Here is a 27,682-nt window from a genome sequence, read left to right on the forward strand (position 1 = left end):
ATTTGCAATCCTCAAGCTGTGGAAGGGTCATCACAATGGAAATGCATCTGGAGCAAGTCATTATTTAACATGTTCAAATCCATCAATTACAAGTGTCAATATGTGTACTGATGCTTTTGCAGTTCATACTGCTAATTTGAGTTCAAACATCTTCTTGATCTGTGATTTTGAGTTTGCATCCACATCAAATGCACAAACAACAAATGCACAATCAATGAGACACATTTTCTTGAAGAACAAACAATCCCTTATTTGTTTTAAAGATAAAATGTGGGAGAAGCCACACAATAAAGACCAGCAGCAATAAATGTTTAAATTGTAAAATGCATTTTATGGTACATGTTGGTTTTTCTGCCCACACCACAAACAGATTCCCCTTTGGGATAATGACGTTAGCCCAAAGTTTATTATTATTATTATTATTATTATTATTATTATAGTATTCCAGATTGATCAAATGTCGTTTTCAATCAAGACTCAAACTCTGTAACAGCACATGAGAACCTTACCTAGACTTCATGCCAGGCTTAATCTCCACAGTTTTGTCAGAACTGGCCACCACTCGTACAAACACCTCACCAGCCTCTGGGTGGTTCTGCCTTTTCAAGTACTTATTCACTCTGTCCTCAATGTAAGTCCCCAACCGTGTAGACTGCAACCCTTTATAAACACAAACACATTCAAGATTAATACAAATATTTAACATTGAGACTTTTACCTGATTAAAAAGAAGACAATGATATTAAAAATAATGTTTATTTTTGTTTTACTGTTACACGTAACTTACTTTTGGCTGAAAACTTGTTCTCCTTTCTTGTTTTGCCAGACTTCTTGAGACAGTTATCACAGATAAAGCTGGAACACAGAACATCAATCTCTCAAAATACAGTAATTCAAGCAAATAGGAACTCCTGTGACTTAGTGAACTCAAAAATGTAATGAAATGTGCAGTGATAAACTGCCATGGCAAGACTTACCCTGATGGCCAAATGACATCGTAGTGCAGCACACAGATCTGATGCATCTTCCGCCCACAGTCCTTACATTCAATAAAACTGTAGGGACAAACATTAGCCTGTTACATGCTTTTCCTTCAAAATGAGTTAGGAAGCATCACAGTCATCATGTAAATAACATCACAATCAAGCTACTGCCCAGACAGTACTCACGGTTCAGGGTCCAACATGTCATTTTTCTTCTTTTCAAACTGTTCTTTTGATATCATGCTGCATGGAAAAGAGTACAAGGGGACAAACAGATTAACCATGTGACCAAAACTGCTTTTCATAGAATGAAGTCCTGTGAGACAACAGCCTGAGAATCTCGAAAGAAGACCACCAGGTAGTGTTCAGCCACCCGGGCCTGGTAACTTACGTCTGCGGCTGTGCCGGGTCGTCCCCCAGGGTCACACTGTTGCCCTGGATCTCATTGAAGCACTTCTCACAGAAGTGATACCTGTCGGCAATAAGGCCATATTTGGGTGAACTGCAGCCAGCACACACAGTAGCAGCACAGGCAAACCGACGCACAGGTGGCAGAATGCAGAGTGAACGGAGAACATGGAAACAACCGAGGACGGAGCATGGGCAGCGAAAAGACGGTAGGACACACACACACACACACACACACACACACACACAAACACACAAACACACATACACATACACATACATACACAGGCAGAGGTACAGATTAGTCACAACTGAAATGATCATGATCCAACCACTCTCATTCAAACTGAAACATAAGTGTGGGGGGGGGGGGGGGACGTGCTAAAAGGCTTTGTTAATGACACATAAACTACGAGGGTCAACATCAAAATAATGTTTGACAAAAGGAACCAAAGTACACAAAACCATGTACCTGCATGCTGTAATACGAAGACATAAAAAACTGATTCACTACAATCATTTATAACATTAGCAACATGCATTATGGTGAAAGAATGATATGATCATGCCAGGGGAGACAGAATGAGTGGTAATGGAAATACAAGTGTGTCCGTTTTAAGAAAACCAATAAATGTTACTGAGTCCAAGAGAGATTCAGTGTTAATATACTTCAAGCATTTAGATCATAAATTTGGTCAGAAACCAAACAATGAAGCACTGCACTTTGATATTCACATTTTTACATTTTATCTACCTGACTACTTCTTTGGCATAATGAGGAATCCATTGAATACTTATAAATCACTGAACTTTTCAATCAGAGCGTTGTATTGTAACCTGGTAGGCCTCACAGCATATCTAGTGAATATATGCAATAATTGAATAGCGTTGCATTAGAATTACACTGAAGTTGCAGTAGCAGATTCTGGCCAGCAGGGGGAACATTGGTGCTGGTTGTAGGGTACAATAGATGTGAAGACAACACAAGGCTTGCTCATGCACTTTCTGTTTGGCCACAACCCCTATTAAGGAAAGCTCATGTAAATGTCGTCCTTACAGTTTTGTGGAGAGATACGGCTGAATGTGCAGTTGTATTTAATACCATGTTTTATCTGTGAGGGTGCAGCTAAACACCACACTCACAACCACTTCTTCACCTGCCCACCTATCCCTCAACAGAGTCAGCATGCAGGTTTACCTGTTCTGGTAGCTGTAGTAGGTGCCATCACGGGAGATGGTACACAACTGTTTGCCATAGCAACACAGTGTCTGTGGTGAAAATTCAAACTGTGGAAACACCAAAGAAACATTAATGATCCATTTAACCGTTTCAAGCAGGTTGCACTCCAGTTAACAACAATGTGCAGGTGGAAATAAATGTGAACTGAGAAAATAAATGTAGAAACAAAAAAGTGGCTTAAAAAAAACAGTCTTGTATGTGCTTCAGTGTTGTTCAAGAACAGTGTCCGTGTATTTCCGTTCTGTATCGTCTCACCTTCCTGCCGCAGCAGTAGCCCAGGCCCTGCATGACGGGATCAATCTCTGCCTCAAACACTTCTGCCAGTTTGGTGCAGTACTTGTAAACACGAGATGTCTTGCGGTTGTATAGCCAGGCATTGTTGAACATGAGCCAGATATCGTCCACATACTGCCACGGCTCCTGGTACTGACCCGTGTCCAGCTTGCGCTTGATGGTTGATAAGTCAATGGGATTCTTCACTATGTCAAAGTAGTCCTGTATAACAAGAGAGAGAGATTTGCAGGAATGAACAATGGATGCTCAACAGTGCTTCTCTGTATCATGTAATACTGGAACAAAGGTGTGTGTTCCTCTAATTTTGGACACTCACAGGGATGCCCAGTAGCATGGGGTCTACAGGTTGTCTGAAGGGCAGTGACTCTGGGTCTTGCCTGTAGAGGGCTTCGAGTGTTGGCATTAGGGCTTGTCTCAGTTCTTCTGGCTTGAAAACTAAACAGACAATGATAGTGTGTCAAGAAATCAACATTAGTATGAAAGCATCCAGCCAAAATATCACAATAGGTCGTTGCATGCTTAATATATACAAATGAAATCTGTGTTCTCACTTTTTTTGCGATTCTGAGTGGTGGAAGTGGTTGATGTGCCGTTGGCTCCACTTTCCTCCTCTTCTTTGGATTCTGCCTTCATCTCCGGCTTCTTCTCCTCAGTTTCCATTGGTTCCTGCTTTGGCTCTGCTGCGTCTGGCTCCTCCTTCTTCACCAATGGGGGTTTGGTTTCATCATCCGGCTACGTGAAAAGAACCACGATTAACCAAGTAGTCTACAGTTATGAGTCAGGTAAACTATTACGTATTTAGTACATTTTCTTGGAAGCAGAGATTGAATCACTAGTCAAATTTACATTTACAGCCATGAAATGTGAGCAGAACTTGTAGGTTGTGGTGGATGAATTTGGAATAGTAAGCAGTGGATTACACAGGAAATGGTTTCTGGTCTTATCTACACTTGACAGAAGTCAACAATGCCTTTCATACCTGCTGATAATTGCTTAGTAAAATCATGTGCATACCTCAATTTTTATGTTCATCTGCTTCTTCCCAGAGTTGCTGTCATCGTCATCTTCTTTTACTTCAGGTTTGACTTCAGCGCTGTTCATGTCAGGCAGGGCCTGCTGAGAGTTCAGCTCAGCCACAGAGCCTGGTGTGGGCACCCTGTTATCTATACTGGCTGCGGCCTGGGACAACTTAAAGAGAGAAGACGGACATTTTGTTTAACACAATGCTGATAATGTGTAAGGTCATACAGACAGCAAAAGCAAATGTAACATTGATTCTGTGATGTTCCTCTGTGAAACATATTTTCCCTTTTATATTCCTGTGGAAAATAGTTTGGTCAAAAGATCAGTCAGATGCCTCAGGTGATTGAACAGAAGCAAGCAAAGGCATAAGCAGCAACAAAGCCCAAGTCACTTTTGACTTGAGTGGTATCTCACCGGTGTGCTCGGGTGTTGTGCCTGCACTGATGTAGGCTGCTGCATCTGGCTGGGGGGTTCAGGCTGAGGTTGCAAGGGCGTGAGTGGCTGGGAAGGGTCAGGTGGGGTGCTCATGGCTGAAGGGGGACCAGGGAGGCTACTGGGTATGTGGGTTGGGGTGGAGGAAGGCCCGCCCGTGGAGTTGGGGGTGGAGGGCCGCGGCTGCACCTGGGCCTGCGCGGGAGCATGATGCTGCTGCAGTTGCTGCTGCTGCTGAGGCTGCAGGCTGGCAGAGGCATTGGGTGGAGGGGTGGCAACCATAGTGGGCTGGGCTGCAGGGCCACAGGGCAACTGTGAGCCAATGGAGCCCAGAGCATTCAGAGGGAGGTTAGATTTCTGTGGCTGCTGGAACAAAGAGGGATGCACAGTTAGCATACCAATGTTCACTCTTCACATAAAAGCGCACATGCTCAAAAGACCCTGTTCAATTAAAGAAATTCAAGGTGGACCAAAAATGCAGAAAGCATACAAAATAAGCATCTTTTTCAGCACAGCATAAATCTCCTCACCTGGGTGACAGCAGACTGTGTTATGGGCTGGCCCATGCCTACATTCACATTCATTGTTCCACCTGCGGCTGCAGGGAACTGGCCCTGTGGCAGGAACTGGCCTTGGTTGGTTGGCTGAGATACCATGTTATTTGCGTGACTACCCATCATTGCTTGAGTCTGAGGCATCCTTGAAGGGGACATGACCATCTGGGAAAAAGAGAATGAAAAAAGACAAAATATTATGGGAGTAAGCACCTAGTATTGAGTGCATGCCAAGTAAAATAATCTGTATGTAAACAGAATGCAGTATACATCCATGCTACCACTACAATAGTCTACTAAAGGGCTTGTAATGCAATTAACAGTACTGAATCAAAACATGGCAAAGCGATCTGAAGCCAGAGAGAAACATTAGGCCCTAAGCCAGGCCTTAGCCTGTGTCTAGACAGCCAGCGTTTCAGATTCTTTTTTCATGTGCATGTCACACCCAACACATACACTTGCATTTTAATCTATGCAGCCGTCTGTACCAGCTCCATGCAGGCTTAAATGCGACCCTTCATTTATGCTTCAGGTCTATTTTCCTCCATTTTACACACATCACTGCAGTCATGTGTATTGGGTTCTGAGCACTTCCAACACGTGGGTGACCTGCACTCAACACTGCACCTTAACGCCTCCAGTGTAGACACACAGACAGAGCACTCGCTGCTGTTAGTGCTGTGCCGACACCGACATGCTGCTTACACTACGCTTGCTGTCTAGACACAGGGTTAGGATCTGCCATGGTTTCATTAAAGATTACTCTTTGGCAACCAGGCAGCCAACACATAAACAGATCAGGACATGTGTCAAGTATAGGCAGAACACTTCATATTTATTTTGTACAAGTGTCAAAATGGTGAGATGCTAAAAGATGAAAAGCAGTCAAAACCAGTATGACATTTTTACAGCCATCAGGAGAGGAAACGTCATGGAAAGAGCCAAAGAATAACTTAGAAAAAGGAGCAAACTATACTTAAATTACACTGTAATATCTATCTATCAATCAATCAATCGAGTGGCTAGGTACAAAACTATCATGGTGAGAAAAACTGAAAAATGGTTCCAATGAGGAAAAGTTTAAGAGAGGAACTCTCTAAGACAGACTAAAAAATAAAAAATAGTAGGGAGACAAAGGAGAAAGAACCAACCGTTGGGACGGAGCTCATGTTCATCTGCTGTGGATGGTTCATGGGAGAGGGAGCACGCGATCCCATGGGTGCCTGAGACATCTGCGCATTCTGCATTGCCATTGGGTTAAACTGATTGATTCCTGTGGGAACAGATACACACAATTATATACCTGTTTATTATACTGGGGAGCTGTTGTAATTTAATATTCCATGTCCTTCTGGGCTGCAGAGGCACTGAACCAACTCACTTAAACATCAGCGCTCCGACAAATCTAATCAATTGTCTAAACACTCAGGTGAGCAAAGGAAAGTAAAACTCACTTCACTGTTAAAATGTTTAACATTTCCCTTTCTACATTTAAAGGCCATACATTGGTAAACTTAATATCTACAAACATTGGCCAAAAGAGGACATATGGATTGCTTTTCCCAGGAAAACAATTACTAATAAATAAACGGGGGCACACATACCTTGGGGTACCTGCATACGGTTCATTATCTGATTTGGCATGTTAGGCATAGTCACAGGGCCATCTGAGAGAAGACAAAATATAGCAACATTCATTTATTCATACAGAATTCATTTTATATTTAACTTATTAGTAAATGTTAATTACAGAAATATTTTTGAAAACACTGACAGTTAGATATTTTAACTTATATCAACTGAGAACTGTCAACCAGAGAGAAGAGAGTTTGGCTACTAACTGGGAGGTCGGACGGCCTGTCCTGGGCCCATAGCGTTGGGCTGAGCCATACCAGGCTGCTGAGGCCCAGTTGGGACCACCATGGGCTGTTTCTGGAGCCGTAAGCGCCTCTTCTCCTCCAGTTCCTTCTGAATCTTGTAGATCTTCTCTGCCAGGAAGTGGTAATACTCGTCCTAGTGAGAGGATGAGAAGAAACAAACGACAGATGAGACATCTTAAAAGAATACTGAATCGGTTTTTTTTCCAAGAGAAAGGCCTTGAAAATAAAGAGCTCTCATTAAGGAAGGCCGTCATCACTCATGTTGCAATGGTGTGATAAAAGAAGTTAACTATTTGTGTTAGTTACCCTGCTGTTAGCTGACTCATACATGTCACCCTCAACCTTGCGTGCATATGCCACCAGGTTCTCCATTCGCCGGTCCTTCAGTGCTGCAGGGTCTGGGGTGGGGAATATGGCTTGTACGCTGAAGGAAGAGAGCAGAAAAAATATAAAACTCAATCATAATCTATCAAATTCTTATCTACTTACACCTGACAGAATTTTAGAAATTCTACTACATCTGTTTCATAGTTCAACTTACAGTTTGTGCACCAGGTGGGTGCGCAGGTCCTGAGTGACGTGTTCGTGCCAGGCCTTCCGTACCCCCGAAGCAGAGAGAGGGGTGGCAGTGGGCAGGTTTCCCATGCCTCCTGCTACTGACCCATCTGGCAACAACTGACTGTAAAGCAGAGTGAGAAGGAAACTCTTTTACTTAAGTTCCAAAAAACATATAAATCACCCTAACCAAGAATTTCATGAATTAAAGCATTGGTACATAATTTGCACAGGTTTTTCTCAGAATGAGTATGTGTCCTCCAAGATACATTTGAAATGATATTCAAAATAAATTGAAAGGACAGTGGACAGTCATGGATTGTTATTTGTCAACAGAAGATGCACATGATAGTGATTTTGTTGACTGGAACAAATTAGAAGTCATAGGACCGGTTATCCAAACCAGCTCCCAGTCTTTGAATTAAATGGCAGCTACATCATCAAGATAATGTTGTAAGAAAGATGAAATAAACTGTGGCAGCTCTTTCAGTAACGGCCTGTTTTGTTGAAAGTATGAGATTACTCACTTGTTGAGTGTGGAGGGTAGAGAGGAGTCGGAGTGCATGCCAGCCTGGTCTGAAGAACCCATACCCCCTGGCATCTGGTTCATCTGATTAGTGCCTGATAAACATTCATTAGATTATTAAATGAGACATAAATAGGTAGGCCAATAGGTATCTGGTTACAGTCAAGTTTAATTTACATTCACGGGTTTGCCAGAATTTTTTATAGCTTTTTATAAAAGTAAATCACATGTTCATTAACTCCTAAAATGCCATTAAAATCCTTTCTACTCCATACCGAGTGGGTTCATATTTCGCAGCTGCTGGTGCCCCTGGGGGTTTTGCTGATTAGGACCCTGGCCCTGGCTCTGCCCCTGGACCTGAGCAGGGGACTGGTTCCCATAGGGTAGGCCCAGGGCAGCATAGGCCCTCTGCATGGAGCTGGGGTCGATGTGTGTGGCAGCACTGTTGATGGCTGTGGCACTGGGCTGGCCAGGCCCCACTGTGTTGATGGCGTTCTGCAGACCAGCCCCCGGGGAACTTAGCATAGCTGGAGGAAAAAGAGGAGGAAATAAATAATAAGTGTATCGGCACAATTATATAAAGCATTTCAATAACATCTTGTAATAACTGAGGAGTAACTGCTGCTTCTGGTGTCACGTGTTCTATATATCAGCATGTGTACATAAATAATACAAATTTATATTTCTAATTTATAGAACTAAAAAGCCATCTCATCTGTGTATAATTTTTCTTTTAAGTGTGTTTTTGTGTGTATAGAAATAAATCCCTATGAACCCTGCACTGCTCCCCGCTGTGTTGATTGCTGACAGGGAGCACGCTGCTTCTGTGGGGGATTTAAATCTGTCATAGGGCCTTTTAACCAATCAGAGAGCGTGCTGTCCCGAGGCCCTGCCCCCACTGATAGCAGAGCTACAGAGCCCCTCCCCTGGGTGTCTCATTACAGGCCCAGCCTTTCTAGAGGAATCCTCTCGCTATCTGAGCCCTCACAGTCAGCGAGCCAGCACAGAGCTGTGGCGGAGAAACACAACCTGCAGGTGGCACCACTTTATACTACACAGTGACTTGAGGCTTACTGCTGAGTAACAGCTGCCTTGTTGAACAGTTTTCAAGGAAACAATGCAGATAACCAAGCAACATCAGAAATCCTACACTTAAATTTTGGATCAACTTAAAAATTTGCTGGTATAACATAATTTTTAAAAAAAAGGATTTATAAATGAATAAGAAGAGAGAAGGGGAGCTGGTGGAGTTACTCACGCTGCTGGTTTCTCTTGTCACTTGCATTCTTCAAAGGCAGGCAGACTGGACAGTCGTGCCGCGTACAGTTCTTCCAGTGGGAGATGATCTGTCTGGATGATGCACAGTGAGCCACTATGGAGAAATACAGGAGAGACAGAAGATCAGAGAGAGGCTTAGTGATGAGGCATTCTGCAGCATCTGAATGATGACTGGATGGTTTATTTGGGTTATTTACCAAAAGTTTTGTATATTTTTCAATTTGTTTTGTTTTGCTGTATGTATGTATATGTATATTATTCTGTTATTTAAATAAACTAAACTAAGCATCTGACATTTTTCAAGTTACGTTTTCAAAAAAAAAGACTGAAACGAAAGCAATTCAATGAATACATCACCACAATAAACAAGTAAAACAGGTGTTGCCTCAGTCAAGAAAGATTTGGACCATAAAATGACATGGTAAAGTGATTCAACTCAGTACACTCAAAAAAAAAGACCTGCTAAAGTACAATGTGCAAACAGCAATGTAGAAGCAATTAGTCTATGTGTTGTAAAACCATAAAACATAAACTAGCATTTACTATGAGTGTTTAAACAATATAAATATCAAGAGCTCAAAGTCCATTGACCTTGTGTGACCTCCTTACTACCTGGAAGTGTCAGAGGGAAGCTGCAACCCACGAAGGTAGACAAGGAAATTCAGCAACCATCATGACAGGCATTTTAATAACATTAAATGTATGTCTGCTGATGTCGGGTGTTGCAAAGGACAATAACTCAGGAGGGTAACAGTCATAGTGATCTGGTTATATGAAGAGCTGTAGGCAAGAATAGACACCTTTTACAGTTTGGGTGGACTCAGGTTGTGTTTACAATTTATCACAATACACATGGTGAAGTTTTCCCATCTGTAAACAAGTTCTAACCGAGTCTTAATCAATCTCAGTCAGTGATTAATAAATAAAACCACCAACATTATAGTCACTTAAAAAGCTCAGATGAGTGGTCATTTTAAGTTGAACGCCCATTAACAGAAGTCTGCCAACCAGACGCAGTGCTCTTTCACTCACCCTGGCAGGACTTGCCAGCCTGGCAGTGGGTCATGTGGTTGAGGACGTTCTTCATGGTGCGGCAGTGGGGCAGAGTGCAGCCCCTCACCTCTCCATTGGCCTGCTCCCGCCGCTGGCACTTATGTGCATGGAGCAACAGGACCAGCTGCTGCTGAATAAGTTTGCGTTTCTCAGGATCTGCCGTCGGGCCTGCTGACACTCCGCCAGCGCCGGAGACCATGCCCACCGACGCTACCTGCTGCTGCATCTGGGACTGAAAGAGTGCCAACACATGTTAGGGCGCAGATCAAAACATTTTAAGTTTTTTTGTTAAATGTTAAAAAAGAAAGCAATAAATATATCATACATTCAATATGTGTTTGTTATAGTCAGCAAACAAGTCAAATAGACATTATAAACATTGTTACAGAGTTCAATCATTTGTGGTAGGGGGGGGCGGGTTCTTTTATATCTGTTTTGACTTTCCGATCAAACACCGGCGTCACATGGCTGAGGAAGCAGGGGAGCGTGAGTGATAACACAAAACAACTAGACTGTGGCTAGCATGCTAATCTGCTAGTTTGCACCAGCAATGGTCAACCTATGCAAAATGTCCCTCAACAAACTGTTCCAAGGGCAGGATTTTACCCCCGTTTACCTAACAAGGTTAGCTACTTGCATTAATAATGGCCAATTTTTTTCCCCATTTATTATGAAAAAAAAAAAAAAAAAAAACAGTTGACCAATTACACTTTATATTAATATTCAAAGAATTTATAGTAGCATCATCATCCTCAACATTCAAGTTTTTATTTTCTTTCATGTTCACTATAAAACTTCTAAAATCTTTAAGAGCCATTTGAAACATGGCATTTAATGTGATGGAATCACAGCAGCTGTTTTCATATATTAGTATATCAATTCAATGTTTAAATGTTTTTCACCTATTTGTTCTGATAACAAATAATTGTATATTATATAACATAATCAACCCTTTGCTTTCTTTAGGGTTCTGTCCTGAGGAGAATTCTCTTATAACTATAAAATAAGGATTATCATTATTATGATTATTATACATTCTGATAGTTATTGCCATATCGTCCAGTCCATGTTTTTATCTGGAAAACATAACTATGGTACAGCACTCTCCTCTCAGGTTATTTGACGCACACATTTTCTACCTGCATTATTTTAGTTTGTGCCCATTTATTTAAATTTATATATATTTAAAGACGAAAACCACCCCATTTAAAAAGATTTAGGCTTACACACTGACAGCACAACACCTGTTTCAGCTGCATATTTTAGTTGTTTGTCTGATGTTCGTTTGATGAAGCCAGTACACTTCAATTTTAATTAAAGCAGCTGTCTATGCAGGCCACATAATGGCACAAGCTTTACATGCACTACAAATCCATTTTCTTCTGAATTAAACAAAACTACATTGATTGTGTATTACGCTGTCAAGACATGTCTGAGTACACAGAAGTACTGTGGCTGAGCGGATCCAGTGTAGACACTGATGAAGGTCTGCAGCTGCTACACTGCTGTTGCTTCTGCCAAGTGTCTACTGTACACAAAATATTAGGCTCACGCTTTGGGAGAAAACCACTTGACCGAAATAAAGATGACATGGCAACAGTTTTTTTTTTTTTTTTTGCTATGGGCTAGAGGGTTGATAGAAGGGAAACTGGGGATATGGGAGGGGGGACTGATTCATCCCCATTGCTGGATGCCTATAGGCGATTATTATGAGTAAATATATGATGAAATGATTACTTAATTATCTAATTAGTTCTCAATCATTTTCTGTTGATTGATTGATCAACTAATTGTTAGAGCACTGATAACAGCCACAGTTAAATTAAACTACTACTGCATTCACTGAGTATTTACCAAGAGTCGGTCTGTTTAAACTGCGTGTGCAACGTGTTTGCTTTATTCCAACACTTAATACTGTACAAAGAAAACAAAGAGTCCTTCATAGCAGAACGTCAGTGCTTCTGAAAGGCTGAAAGACTTCTATGAAAACTCTCATGAATGTGCAAGGACGACAACAAAGCCTATATGTGCACTTCAAGTCTACAGAATAGCATATCCATTTCAAAGACTTTATTAAACAAAGAGCATGCACACTGTGTGTGTGTGTGTGTGTATCATAGCATGATACTAATTCTTCTGTGCACTGTTTTTGTTTTACATTTTATCTATCTAGGCAATGTAGATGCAATTACAACATGTAAAACGGATCTCAATCTTGTTCATGAGTTGATTTCTTTTTCTCCTCACCAGCCTGAAACAAAAAACGGGGCTAGGAAAGATATCCAGCTTTTTTTTTTTATCCTAATGACACTCACCATGTTTGGCACATTCCCAGCTCCCTTCAGCTCTGCAGGGAATTGGGGCAGGTTGTTGGGAAGAGCTGTCTTGTTCTGGAGTTGTTGGGCGTTGACCCCCGCTGCCCCCATCTGCTGCACCCCAGCCTGGCCATACTGCTGGCCAAATGGAGCTCCTGACATCCCCATCTACAGTGGGCAGACAGGACAGAGGGTGGTCAGAAGATTTGCATATCATGCAGGATTCCAACACAGAAGATCAAACCTTGACCTCTGTAGTGGGAATACCTATGGAACAATTTCCATCTTCGTGAACACACAAACCGTGGGGCGAGGACCACTGTGCGCTCCAGTCAAGCCCATCAAAATTTAACATGGCATACAACAACCACAAACTAAACTGTCAAAAAACTTAAAAAGCATAAAATCTTAAACATCTCTTGAAACCAAAGTGATTAATAAATGTTACATTAATTATCAAATTTCTACAAAAATCCGTAGAATCACATAATTTGTTTTTTTTAAATAGGCCTTTTTCAAGAGAATAATTGTCTGGATGGTCCTCGACATGCATCTGTCTGCTGGCTTTCTACAAAACTACAGCCTGCTTTGCTGCGCGGAGGTTCCTCACTGCCAGCAGTGCTCCAGCAGACAGAACAAGCCCAGCCCAGCGCACAGAAAAACGGGAGGAGACATACAGAGAGAAAGACCAGCTTGCTCAACAGCTGAGTAGAGCACTGCGCTGCTGCTGCTGCCCCTCCCCCTCCGCAGCACAGAAGCTCACCCAATGCCTCCCTCTCATTCACACATGAGCATGGCTTCAACCTCCTCTCACACATGGGTTTTCCTGCTTGATGATCTGCATTTATTACAGTGCTATCACCAAGCTAGAGGACAGCACTGTTGTACATGAAACCTCTGTTTGTTTCCTCTCTGCTCAACATGTCCCCTTTTCTTCTCTTCTGGTCCTCCCTCTCTACCCCTGACTCCCCCACCGCAACAACACATCAACGGTGATCTACAGCTCCATTATCAAAGGCCAAGGGGCCCGGAGAGAGACGGCATATGCCGAGAGAGGAAGAGAGAAGAAAAAGGAAACAGTTGGATGGAAAGGGTGAATACTAGCAAATAAAGACAAGACAAGAAGCACCTAAAACATTTTATATAGACAAAAATCTGCTTAGTATGAAACAGGTTATTTACTTGTGCATCGTTTCCATCTTAGTCACCATCTACTGATCAAGTGATTAATCAATGTCACATTCCCTAATAAGTGGCATAACAACTCAGTACTTTGTAAATTCTGTTTCACAATGATAGGAAGAGCTGACACCACCACTAATTACTCATCCCTGAGCTAACTTCTGTGCTTTTGTTGGAGACCTTTCTATTGGTTTCTACTTATGTCTAAATGACATAAACCGGGATGACGGATTTTTTTATAAAGCCCTCTTCTCCATCTGAAAACGGTAAGTTATCATTGGGAGCAGGAAATGACATACCAGTTTAACCTGGCAAGATCAAGTGAAGAAACTTGGCTGTCTGTCAAAATGGTGTATTTACTGATGATATCGGTCAATTAATTTCCTGAAGCTCAAGGCGACATCTTTGCTTGTTTAGTCCAGAATTTCAGTGATCTGAAGAACAGCAGCAAAACTATTCATTTGTGAAGCTGTTCATGAGAAATGTTTGTCATTTTTTGGTGAAAAAGGTTTAATGATGAATCAATGATATAAAATGTGCAGAATATTTTTCAGTTGATTGACAAATCAATTAATTGACTAATCCTATCCGCTCTAAATTAATCACTCAGCTAGTAATGGCAAGTTGTGACCCGCCAGCCAATCACAGATCAAGCAATTTATTCAGTCAAACTCAGCAACGATAACTGCCATATACGAGCATTTGCCCCACATTTTGTTATGTTACAGCCTTATTCCAAAATTTACTAAATTCCTTTTTTTTCTCATCAATCTACACACAATAAAGACAAAGCAAAAAACCAAAAATTTTTTTTAGAACATTTTGCAAATTAATAAAAATTAAAAAGCTTAACTTATCACATGTACAGTATGCAAGTATTCACACCCTTTACTCAGTACTTTGTCGAGGCACCCTTGGCAATTACAGCCTCAAGTCTTCTTGAGTATGAAACTACAAGCTTGGCACACATTTGGGGTCTTGTCTCTCATGGTCTGAGAGTCCTTTAGGTGTCTTCTGGCAAACACCAAGCAGGCTGTCATGTGCCTCTTTACTGAGTAGAGGTTTCTATCTGCCCACTCTACCATAAAGGCCTGATTGGTGGAGTGCTGCAGAGATGGTTGTCCTTCTGGAAGGTTCTCCTATCTCCACAAAGTAACCCTGGAGCTCTGTCAGAGTGACCATGGGGTTCTTGGTCACCTCCTTGACCAAGGCCCTTCTCCCCCGATTGCTCAGTTTGGCTGGTTGGCCAGCTCTAGGAAGAATCCTGGTGGTTTCAAACTTCTTCCATTTATGAATAATGGAGACCGCTGTGCTCTTCGGGATCTTCAATGTTGCAGAATTTTTTTTGTACCCTTCCCCAGATCTGTGCTTCGATACAATCCTGTCTCAGGAGGTCTACAGACAATTCTTTTGACTTCATGGCTTGGTTTCTGCTCTGACATGCACTGTCAACAGTGGGACCTTATATAGACAGGCGTGTGCCTTTGCAATTCATGTTTGATCAATTGAATTTACTACAGGTGGACTCCAATCAAGTTGTGGAAACATCTCGAGGATGATCAGTGGAAAACACGAAGCACCTGAGCTCAATTTTGAGTGATAGCAAAGGGAGTGAATACGTATGTACATGTGATATTTCAGTTTTTATTTTTAATACATTTGCACAAATTTCTAAAAAATCTTTTTCGCTTTGTCATTATTGGGTATTGTGTGTAGATTGATGAGAAAAAAAGGAATTTAATCATTTAATCATTTTGAAATAAGGCAGTAACATAACAAAAATGTGGGGGAAGTGAAGTGTGTAAATGGATGGACTGTATATCAATATATTTACTACTATCATGTATCATCCAAAAATATACAATTCAATTGCCTTTTCCCCATGTGCTCAGTAGGAATTTCATTAATAATGTTATTATGTATAGGTGTACATATGTGTATTTGTTGTGTATATTTATTAGTACTTATATGGTTATTTATGTGGATACACTCTTCTCTTAAATTTAATCTGTTTACTTATTTTCCCTTTTTTTTGGGGGGGGGGGGGGGGGGGGGGTTATGTGTTGTGTTTGTTTTCAACTTTAAAAAAAAAATCAATAAACAAAGCATTGAAAAACATGGTCAAGTCATAGTGGAGACAGGACCACCCACCTGCCATGAACGCAACAGCCAACATCTCACACATTTGTTTTACCTTATAACCACAGGTTCACACACACACACACACTTAGAGACTTCTCACACACTTAGAGACTTCTCACACACTTAGAGACTTCTCACACACACTTCTCACAACCAGATTCAATCTGAGTCTTCCTCTTTCCTCATCAATGCCTATTAAGCACAATCTTAGCACAACAGTGTGAGGTAAAGGCCTATCAGTTTCGTACACAGACATCATAACACTCAAGTTTCTATAGCATTAGGTCTGTATGCCAAAGACAGGAAGGAGGGGCTTGTTTCATGTGGGAACGTCTGTTGAAAAAATCTTAGTGTTAAGTAGCACGCTGGTTTTAACTTGGTTTCCTGTTAACCACAGACCCCTGAAACTCTCAGAGACAGGGGGAAACATTTTCTCACGCTGTGCACTTCAAAGTATGAAAAGGTTGAGATATTCACCAACAGCACATCATATTGCACATTTTCATTCACAGAAACCATTTATTAAAAGTTCCCTATGTTGCGCCATGATACAACTGCAGATTTTGTTGCATTTGATTGTTTGATTGTTCTCATTCTCAGATTAGCACAGCGCAGGAATGCAGTAATAAACACATCAGCATTGATCTGCTATGAAGCTCTCTGTTGGGCCAAGTTAGACACACGGAGATTGATGCACTTGACTGCCAATGCAACCCCTTCAACTGATTGTCTGCTTCCTCCAGCAGACCCAGGAAGACGAACAGATCAATATATGGTGAGGGTGAGATAACTGACGACAAGCCAGCAGTAGGGCTACACAATACAAATTGCACTTTGCATATACTTATCCGGATAAAAGGATGGATAAAAGGATAAGATGAAAATGAGACACTCCATGATACTGCCTACTGGGTTCATTGCTTGACATCATCACATCATCACATTGCAACATTAACGCTATTTCTTACCAGTCATGTAGCCTTTACAAACGGAGAGCCCACTTACTAAAAACAATCAAAAGACCCCAACAATTCTAACTAATCTCACCACATGCTATTATTTAACTATTAAATAATCAGAGAGAGAGAGAGAGAGAGAGAGAGAGAGAGAGAGAGAGAGAGAGAGAGAGAGAGAGAGAGAGAGAGAGAGAGAACAAATGTGGGTAATTGAAATGACAGCCACAACTCTAAACATAAAGGGACTCATAATTAGTGGATAATTAAGGTAAGATGGTGATGTGACAATACTTTAACTGCTAATCATCCTACACAACACAAACTGGTGGCGTTATACATGATGCTGTTAACTCATAAAACGGTTTATTAGTATATTATCAGAAGCACTGCCATGCAAAAGAACAAGTTAGTTTGAAATATCAAAAAGAAGGAAATACATTATTAAGAGCATCTGACTAAAGAATAAAGAGACTAATGTTACAACAAGCTCACTATGACTTGTTAAAATTCCCTCATTTGTCTGCATGACTGCTGCGAGGAGATAAAACTGACCAGCACGAACATACAACACTCCATGAAAATCACATTTAAATGAGTATATTTGTGATAATGTCCCGGCTGGTTAACCCCACCCTCAATTCCGACTCTGGTTAGGCGAAGCCCAATAAAAACATTTAATACTGAACTGAGGGATAAGCACAAAGTAATTAGGGTTGTTCATATCTGCTTCTGAGGTTAATAATATGACTGTAGGTTTAAAATAAAAACTAAAAGGTGAATATTTGAAAACAACTGTACCATTCATACGGAATTATTAAGCTGCATTTTTAACCTCACCTTATTCATGTTTCCAGGTTGCTGAGCGTTCATCGTGTTGTGTGCACCCAGCTGTGGCCCTCCTTGAGTGAGCGTCTCTGCCAGCACACTGCCACCACCAACCGCCGGTCCAGCTCCCACCTGTGCCCCCTGCATGCCTTGGCCCTGGTACTGCATGCCAGGCCCAGGTCTCCCCCGGCCTGCTGGTCCCAGAGTCCCGTTCATCACCTGTCCTGTCTGGCCCATGACCCCATGACCCTGCCCACTGTTCAACATGGCCTGATTGAAGCCCATGCCTGTGCCTCCATTGCCTTGTCCGGTAGCCATGCCTCCTTTCTGGGCCTGGGGAGACTGGTGATTGGGGGAGCCCTGCCCCAGAGGGCTTTTACCAAGCACGGCACCTAACTGGCTTCCCACCATGCCTCCCTGCGGCTGACCGCTCCCCAAGATGGAGGAGCTTCCTGGTCGCAGAAGCTCAGACAGCTGCTTGTGTTTGGCAGCTGCATCAGGGACGATGGAGTTGAGACCAGGACCCCCTCCTCCACCTGGTCCACCGTTAGAGGACATTCCCATCTGGGACAAATCTCCATTTGGGATGAGCTCATCTGGAAGGTCGTTTTCTAGGTCAAACAGAGACACAAGATCTAAAAAGGAATGAGAGAGGGAGAAAAGGAAACAAGAGTTAGCCATCATCACTGACACACCCCCTTTAACCAAAATCAAACTGGCAGAACAAGCTGATAACCATCGAGCACAGAGAAACTAAGGTATTTGTTCCAAAAGCGAATTAGAAGGTTTATTCAATCGCCTTTACAGATTGCTTCCTTGAAAGGTCTCATGATCAGCAGAGGGATTCAGCTCTTCTGAAATTAGGCTAAATTCTGTGATCGGTCTGCTTTGCTTTCACTCCACAAACTAACCAGGCAAACACACCATAATCTGTCTGAACCAAACCAAGCAGGTTACGTGTGACACTTGTCAACCACAAACCATTTTTTATAAAAACATTGGTCAACCACAAAAATAAACCAGACCTGATCATAAAACAGAGGTAGAGATAATAACGGAGGATATGCTTGCATGTTCATTCCAATACATTAAAAATACAAACAAAAAAAATATATATTAAAAAAGTTGGGCAGGAGCAACCATTAAAACCAAAATCACATGTAAAAGAGAGTAATGTGACTTTTGATTGAGCAAGTGACAAACATTGTGACAGTACCACAAAACCACACACTAGTCTGTACTATTTCCCTTAAGCTGCATATTAGTTACCTTACTGATAGCCAGACTGAATGATTAAAACACAAACATACACACTAAAGCGGCTCAGACCCTGTTCTGACTCAACAGTACGAATCAGGGTCAAAAAAAAAGAAAGAGAAAAGGTGAGAGAGAAAGTTTGGAGCACTTGTGGCTGTGCAGAAAAAGTAAACATGAACATTCAACACACACACACAGAACATTAATGTTGGAAATGTTAGTGGAGGTTACAGTCCAAATCACGCGTCTATGCCAAGGTCCTTCACGTGAGGGTGCGAGTGTGTATCAGCCAATACACATTTTACCAGCATAACAGACACACCCCCTCCACATGCCTCGCTCTATGTCAGAGGTTAACATTAGAGAGGAATACCACCTGTTTCTCAATTACGGTAGATGCTAATCTCTTAATTAACAACAGCCTAAATACTACAACCACAGAATTTAAATCAAATGATTGATCTCTCAGTGCATACGGTTAAAGCAACATGTGTAAATGCTAAACCAAGATTCATGGATGCATTGCCAAGAGCAAGCACCTGTGCCTCGCCTCAAGATTATTCAGCCACAAGACTGAAACCGCACAAGTTTAAGAGGGAGAGGCGCCAAAAGGCTAGCAGAAGAAGCACCTTCAGCATGGTTTGTTTGTTTTTTTTCAAAAGGCAGGGAGTGCAGTTTGAATTTGCTCATTAGACAACAAGGATGAGCATATCCAGCAGCAAGCAATCAAATGCCAAGTAGTGAGAACAGATGCGTCCACAATCCAGAGAATCCCAACACTTGAGTCACACATTCTCACCTGAAGAGGACATTGCTGCTGCTGCTGGTTGTAATTCAGCCAAAGCTTTTCAGCAGCCACATGAAAATCTTCAATTAGACTCTTCAGTCTGGGAGATAATAACAGGCTGCAGTAGGTTGTTGTTGCCTCACCAAAGTCAGAGAGAGAGATGGGATGGAGGCTCAAATGTAGATGCTTACACTCTCTCCTCCAATCAGTTGCTAGTCAGATACACTGAGAGGGAATATTAAACTTCTACGGGAACAGGCTACACATCTCATGTCTCTACGACCACGAGACCAGCTGGCTGTTGGTCATAATATTTAACCAGATGGCTACTTACTTGCTTCCAGTGGAAACTTGAGACAGAAAAAGACTCATTTTTGATCACAATGCTTGCATTTCACAGATTTAGGATGGCGCATACGCCAAAAAATAGTTTCTAGCTTCCAGGATTGCTTCCGTGATATGCGACCCACAGCAGTTTCCCCCACTGTCCCACAGACTTTACATCGATGACATGAAGAAAGCTTTAAAAATAAAAAACCTCCATGGATCCAAAAATTATTAATAGAGTCGTAACTGACTGACTGCAGTTTTACAGAAGTCTCTTTTGCAATGGTGATCTATGGGGAAAACGCTTTTTGAGCCGCAGAGGGGTTTTTCACTGCAATACCACGAGTGGCCACTGGAAAAAACTGTCTGTGAGGTTGAGTGGTGGCGGTCTATCCAACACTGACAATACATCCATGGAGGACTTACTATTTGCTGTTTGGTTAACAGATTGTATTTTGAGTGTCATGCTCATCTCTATTTTATACTTGTGCAGTGATCTGACAGGGCAGGTCAATGAGAACAGCTTAATTAGACCGAGGAAGTAAAGAAGTAAATCCACAAATATATAAATGTGTAAACAAATAAATACATAATTACACAAACACATTATTTTACGATTTTTCACTGAATCTATTAATTATTATTATTGGAGTGCTTTACTATGTATTCATCCATTTTTTAAATTTGTACTTAATTTTCAAAATTTGGGCCCCGATATGCAGCTAGAATATCTCAAATTGTTTGAGCTAATATACTCATTGTTTAAATGGGACATCATAGAGTTCTGAATATATCAAATCTGTGTGTCCCACATTTAAAAACTGAGGCGGCTTGATGCTGGGATTTTTTCACACATTAGGCTGGCAGTACATCTGTAAATATGCTGCTTTATAAGAAAAGATGTGATGACTTCAAGATGTGTAAAAAGAGTGGCACTAGTGCTGCAGTCATTTGCTGTACTCCCTTTATGAAACACAGAAAACCACAGTCTTTCACAGAAAATGACAAGAAAAAAACTTTGGGCAAGGCTCCATGATCTGAGGAGGTGAATAAACTGTTTTAATTGAGCTTTTTTGCAGACAGACACACAGCTCACAGTCTCGTTTAAGAGGACATGAAAGTTGAGAGTTGAGGAGGAAGGCACAGACGTAGCGAGAGATGCAGAAGCAAACACATACTGACATGAGTCTAGCGCACCATAAAATCTGTCACATATTAACATCACACATTAATCTGTGGTTAAGAGCGTCAACACAGTGTTCAGTGGGCTGGATGTGGCAAAGGGGAAGGTCTTTGCTATCTGATTACAAATAATGGGTCCACGCCAATAAGCATGTGCTGTCTGAAAACAATGAAAAAAAATGTTTGATTTGCTTTGGCGTCATAACTTTCATTATCAATTAATCTACTCATTATTTTACAATGTGTGTTATAATTCTTCAGAGTCAAAGTGACCTCTTAAGGAGCGCCCTGGTGGTCAAGTGGTTAGAGTTCATGCCACATAATCGCAGTGTCCCTGGTTACTTACTAAATTAAAAGGCATGAAAACCCCCCCAAGAAAAGTGACCTATTCAAATGTCTGGTTAGGTCTGACCACCAGTCCAAAACCCACAGATATTCAGCTCATTATGTATGGCAAAAAAATACAAACTTGCTGAAACCAGCAAATTCTGAAATTTTTTTAGGTGTGGGAATTTTCAAGAATCTCACAATTCTCAATTACAGTGTGATTCAATTCAGAGTCAATTCTCCATACAATGAATTAAAAAAGGAGGCATAATTGTTTGTCTCTTACTCCAGTATACTGTGTGTCAAACCATTCACTGATGTCCTTAATCCACTCAAACACAAATTTACCAAACATATCTGACAATTATAAATGGTCCGCACATTTTTGGTTTAAAAACATTTACTGCATTAATTAATTAATATGAAATTATTTTACAGTCTTCTGTCTGTATAAGAATAATGAAATCAAAGTGTAATTTACTAGCAAGCATTGCTGGTTGAATTCCTTTTGTAAAAACAGAAGTTGGTGTGTTCACGTCTGGAGTAGGGGGAGGGGGAGGCAGAGTGCTCCTCTGTGTTGTTATTATGTCTCCAGCAGTGGAGAGCAGCCTCTCTGCTGCGCTATTAACTGCAGGAAAAAAACATCCTTGCACAAGACGCTGAGCTAAATGGTGCAGGATTTTAAGTTGGAACTCATTCTTTTCTTTGACCCACCACAGTTGGTTTAAGTTGTTGAAATGCTGCTCTGTGTATGTTGGTCAGCCAGTCATGTTTGTTAATGCTGGAGCTCACTGCTCCACTTAAGTTCCTTAACAGAGCTAAGCTACTCTTATAACAGTACCTTTCACACTGATGTCCTATGAAGAATGAAGAGTGGCAGGAAGACTCAAAACAATTGCACAGTAACTAGGATGTTATTGTGCCTGCACAGTGTGCAAGTGAAAATCATCAGCAGCCCATTCATTAATTAATTAATAATCGTGACATTTAAGCAGGGTGTTGCACTGCCCTTGCACTTCAGTTCCACCTTTTTTGTTCAGTCAACGTTATTAACTATTTGGAATGTGGATTTTTGACATTTGTTAATCGATTCAGATTCATAGTGTGAATCTTTTTTATTTTATTCTGCGACCCCCAGTATTTTTACTCAAAATTAATGATTGAAATGATTATCCAATTATCAAAATAGATGTAGATACATTTTCTGACAATCAATCTATTAAATCGACTAGTCGTTGCAGCTTTACATTGAGTATAATTGTAATTCTAAGAAATCTAGTTAACTGTCGGTCCTGGAACCAAACCGCGTCGAGCCGAGTAGTGCTAGAACTGTATAGTAAAGCTGCTCAATTCATCGAAATTTGATCGTGATTACGATTTAGGGGCCAAACGATCTCAAAACTAATAAAATCGAGAGAAAACGATTTAAAATAAAATAATAATAATAACAATAATGAGATAGCGCTAAAGAAAAAAGCTTAGACCGGAAGCCACCGGAGCGAAATGTTTTAACTGTAAATAAAAGTGCACGTTAAGAAAATTAATTAAGCTGAATGGACAAGAAATGTCCAATAAATGCAGCATGTTTCTAAAGTTTTAAAAAAAATCGTTTCAATAATTGTGATTTCAATTTTGACCCAAATAATTGTGATTATGATTTTTTCCATAATCAAGCAGCCCTACTGTATATCTCCTTAGGAGATCAAGGTCACACGTCAATATAAAATGGGATCATTTATTCATAACCAATCATCCGCAGTGCTAATAATAAAAGGCTATAGATATTAACTTTGTAGAGATATTTTAGGTCTACACGTTTATGTATCCTACCATTTGTGTTACTGTGTAGTTTGGCTGCTTTGCTATAATCAACCTGCATCTGGAGCTGCTGGTGCTCGTACTGTTGGAAAGCTTGGCATAGAGAAAAGCCTCCATCCTCCATAGGTCCTATGTATAATAATGTAACGGCTCCAAATCGTGCCAATAAAACAAATTTAAAAAAATTAAAATAAAAAAACTTCACTGGGTTACTGACATTGCGCGTCATGAGGACGGATTTTTTTAATGAATCATTCCACCCCTACTAGATAATGACGCCACCAACAGAAGACAGGCACACTGAACAAAGAAATGTTGCAGCTCTCAGCTGTTTTAACTGGCAGACAGATGTGTCTGCACTGTAAATTAAGCAACTGTGCCAGTCTTGATGTACTCTCTAGAGGATGAGATTTAAGAGGTGGCTCATGTAATCTCAAAGCCCTCTTCACTGCTATGAAATGGTCCATGGTTTATCAAGGTTGGTGCCAGCGACGGCACGGCAAATAGCAACAAAGCTATGTTCAGTCCATAGCAAGTATATACACATGCACAGCTAGAATGTGCTTCGGAGGATACAGTTTCTGAATGCACCCTCAATGGGACAGCTGACAGACACATGCCGTATTTTAGAAACTAGAGTCTGATCCTGAATGGAATAATGAAGAACCTGCTGTTGCACAGTTGAGATTTCAAAAGTATGTTTCAAAAAGGTAAGATCATGTCCAAGTTTCCTAACTAGGCAAGTCATTTTTTAAATGTACCCACAGGTTGCTAACTAAGCGTTAGCACAGATGTATTATATTCCTTCAGTTGTTTATCAGTGCACTTGTTTTAAAATTTCATACAAAGATCACATAAATATGTAGTTAAAAATCATGGGGTTAGGGTTATATCGTTGGTATCACATTCAGAGTGATTTGATGAAAGATAAAAACACCAATAAATCAAAATCCTTCCCATAAACCTACAGCAAAATATGCATCCAGACTGACAGATGACTTTAATTATGTTAACATGGCTTTGCTCCTCTCTCTCATAGGGTTGTCACGATACTAACATTTCAAATTCAATATCGATACCCAGGAAAATATTCGATACTCGATACCATTTTTGATACTGCGCGGATAAAAAATGACAAATACTTAAAAAGGCATAAAAAATATTTTTATTAACATGAAAAACTCATAACTTCAATCTCAACATGGAACATGCCAACCCTTTACTATTGTACTCGTACTTTCATTGCTTGTCAAACAGAAGTGGTAGAGTTGGCTGTGTTTGCTTCTTCTGTTTAGTTGCAAGTTGAGTTTTCTCTGCTTCACTCTGCAACTTTAAGAGAAACACGTTTTGAGTAACGCTAGCCGCGGCTAATGGCTAATAAAAAACCAACATTAATTGAGCAGCAAGCTATATGCGGCTAGCGCTGCCTAGTAGCGTGCTAGCCACAGCTAATCACAAAACAATCAACATTAATGCGGGCCACCGGCCACGCTAACATCGGTAATAAGTTTAATACATACAGTTAAATGTTGAACGGAAGCTTTACTAAGCTGTCCGAATTCATCATGAAGCCCAGGGTGTCGGCCCTTCAGATATTTGGTTAGTTAGTTAGTTGCGCTGCTCGACTTCGCTGCCACCCTTTAAAGCACTGTTTGCACACAGGCTTTCGGTTTCCCTTCTTCCTTTGCCTCGTATGCAAAATATTCCCAAAAAAGGCTTTTGGCTTTTTCATTTTCGACCAAGACCGGCTGTTCTGGCCCTCCTGCAGCCACACTGGCCATACTGTAGCAGCAGAAATGTGTCTCTGGCTATCGGACGCTGTCTTACCTGCTGCATTACCTGCTGCACTACCTGTCGAGTGCACGCACACTGTAGTATCGATACCGTGGCAAATTAGCATTGTATCCGGATACGCCGTCTGAGTATCGGTACTTTTCGGAGTATCGATATTTTTGACAACCCTACTCTCTCACCATTGACGGTCGGCTGTAAACTGGAGTAGGATGACACCCAGAGGTGATTTCTTTAGATAGGTCTTTATTACACAAAGATACTGGAACTTTGTTCTCCATTAAAATGTGAAAAACAACAAACAGATCTGTGCTCGTACTGTGTATCGCTGCCACAGTGCTGTGCTTTTGCACATCACGCTTAAACATCTGCTGCTGTTGGTCAGGTCAGTTTGGTCTGTAAATACTGAAACATCACAGCAACTAGTGTCCAGAAATAATGCTGAGCAACACACTGAATCAGCACCTGCATGTGAACACTTCTGGTTTTCTTTTTATTTCTCTGTACAACATACAGCAGTAACAAAGCTCATCCATATACATTTTAGTTACTGATACAGCTGCAACATACAGGACGTTATCATTTGTGAGTGTGGATGATCACATCATTGTCGTTATTGTTATAGTTATCTTTCTTAGTTTGGATGGCCCTTAAGACTTTTCAGCTGCTATCCAACCAGCAACACTTACAGTCTCCTTGTCATACAGCTCCATCGAAATTCCACAACAGAAATTAGGTACACATTCAGCGTAGCGTTGGACGGCAATGTGCTCATGCTAAAGCTTCTTGGCATATTTGAATGGACTTTCTGGTTGAAGTACTGACAGGAACACCTAAAAACCACTTGCTCTTAAGCTGCAAATTTAAAAATTTCACTTAAAAAGACAGAGGAGCTACAATTGGTCAATTTAACAGAATGAGGCCCCAACCATCTCCCGAATCAATCCTTAAGCTCTGTTTTCTACAATAGCAACACTTTAAATTTTGCTCACAACACTTCGGCCTCAGGATGTCTTTGTTCACCAAAGCTCCACATTGGTCGTTGTCTCATCACATGTACATCCTATGTAATTGTCCACCATTCAGGTGGCCCTTCTGGTTTGTGTTAGTTGCCATCCATATTATGTCAATGTTAAGCAGAGGTGGACAGAGTACACAACTTCACTACTTGAGTAAATGTCAAATATTAAGTAAAAGTAGATTAGTCAAAATATTACTTAAGTAAAAGAACTAAAGTATTTGCTTAAAAAAATACTTAAGTAAAAGTATTTTAAAACTATCTCAGGAAATACAGGAAAGTAGCTTTATTGTCATTATACAAACATTAAGCTAACTAACGTTAGTAGCTACTTTACCGTGACGTACTTTTTCAGGTTGGAAGACAAGTTTTTGTAGGCCGTGATATAATTTGTTCGTGGTAAGCACAACAAACATTTAAACTGAAACAAATCCGTTTTTGTGACAAAAATCTCAAACATGGGTTTTTGAGATAAGGCCACGGGTGCTCGGTGGGAGTTTCTCCAGTTTCCTCCTCCATTTCTTCCTATGGCATGACGTAGTACAGGTACGGCAATACGACAAAGACAAACCATACGCAAATCAGCAGAAACAGTTTTTTCTCAGAATTGTGCACAAAAAAAATCATCAGCTGACGTAAGCTCAAAAGTAGAGAGTAACGAGAGCATCAATAGAAATGTAGTGGAGTAAAAAGTACAGTATTTGTCCTTCAAATGTAGTGGAGTGAAAGTAAAAAAATCCCCCAAAAATAATACTCAAGTAAAGTACAGATACTCAAAAACTGTACTTTTAAGTACAGTACTCAAGTAAATGTACTTTGTTACTGTCCACCACTGATGTTAAGTCAGTTCAGACATGATAGGATACTGTAGATCCAAGTTAGATATATCTATCTATCTATAAATGACAGGAATGGCTGGCTGCCTGTCATTTGCATATCTCTCGAACCGTTCATCCGATTGATTTCAAACGTGACAGGTGTCTTGCTACAGGCACGAGTAAGTGCAGTGCCAAGTTTGACATTGTTTGGATAAGAAATATAAAAGATATAGATAAATATATCTGTAAAAGAAGCACACATTTGCTGCTGCCACTCTTGCCGCTGGCCACTCCCCCTCTCACACAGCACACTGAGCACAGAGCCAAACGAGTGCCTTTAGGCTATCATAAATACTGTAGTAGCAGCACAATTAAAAAGGTACGATTTTGTTAACTTGATTTGGTATTTTTATTTGATTTTTGTGCTGATACCATGTGTCAGTAGGCTACGTAGATAGATGATGTCTGTCAGTTTTATTCGTGTTTGTTGCTGAAATACAATCGGGAGGCTGCAATGGGTTGTTTTATTTTGAAAGGCGGATTCCGATTCTGTGTCTGACTTCCTGTCTGGTGCAATCTGCTCTGTTGAGCTTAGCGCGATTTAGAAACTGCTTTGTCAAAAATAGGGCTGGGCCAAAAATGTTTTTATATTAATCGTGATTTTTAAAAATCGATTCTCATACAATAATTTTTTTTCTCTTTTTTCTAAAG

At 40.8% G+C, this 27,682-nt stretch overlaps 1 protein-coding gene across 2 annotated transcripts in view; it reads right to left on the reverse strand.

Moving 5' to 3' along the window:
• The window catches only part of crebbpb (CREB binding protein b), a 37,778-nt gene that overhangs the window by 6,181 nt on the left and 3,915 nt on the right, over positions 1-27,682 (reverse strand). Inside the window, exons 2-24 of one of the 2 annotated variants that reach the window (XM_053337811.1) lie at positions 17,659-18,281; positions 12,542-12,709; positions 10,206-10,458; positions 9,154-9,267; positions 8,171-8,422; positions 7,897-7,990; positions 7,356-7,493; positions 7,121-7,238; positions 6,776-6,947; positions 6,539-6,601; positions 6,086-6,207; positions 4,911-5,099; positions 4,363-4,743; positions 3,940-4,113; positions 3,477-3,657; positions 3,242-3,360; positions 2,887-3,126; positions 2,590-2,678; positions 1,375-1,455; positions 1,170-1,226; positions 978-1,055; positions 788-855; positions 510-660 (exon numbers count right to left, since the gene is read on the reverse strand). In XM_053337811.1, the coding sequence (XP_053193786.1) occupies positions 510-660; positions 788-855; positions 978-1,055; positions 1,170-1,226; positions 1,375-1,455; positions 2,590-2,678; positions 2,887-3,126; positions 3,242-3,360; positions 3,477-3,657; positions 3,940-4,113; positions 4,363-4,743; positions 4,911-5,099; positions 6,086-6,207; positions 6,539-6,601; positions 6,776-6,947; positions 7,121-7,238; positions 7,356-7,493; positions 7,897-7,990; positions 8,171-8,422; positions 9,154-9,267; positions 10,206-10,458; positions 12,542-12,709; positions 17,659-18,281 (3,925 nt within the window). Of the gene's footprint in view, positions 1-509; positions 661-787; positions 856-977; positions 1,056-1,169; positions 1,227-1,374; positions 1,456-2,589; positions 2,679-2,886; positions 3,127-3,241; positions 3,361-3,476; positions 3,658-3,939; positions 4,114-4,362; positions 4,747-4,910; positions 5,100-6,085; positions 6,208-6,538; positions 6,602-6,775; positions 6,948-7,120; positions 7,239-7,355; positions 7,494-7,896; positions 7,991-8,170; positions 8,423-9,153; positions 9,268-10,205; positions 10,459-12,541; positions 12,710-17,658; positions 18,282-27,682 lie in introns of both variants that reach the window. The other variant, XM_053337810.1, reaches the window with a different exon arrangement.

Source organism: Scomber japonicus, chromosome 18 (genome assembly GCF_027409825.1).
Source record: "Scomber japonicus isolate fScoJap1 chromosome 18, fScoJap1.pri, whole genome shotgun sequence".
Classification (NCBI taxonomy): domain Eukaryota; kingdom Metazoa; phylum Chordata; class Actinopteri; order Scombriformes; family Scombridae; genus Scomber; species Scomber japonicus.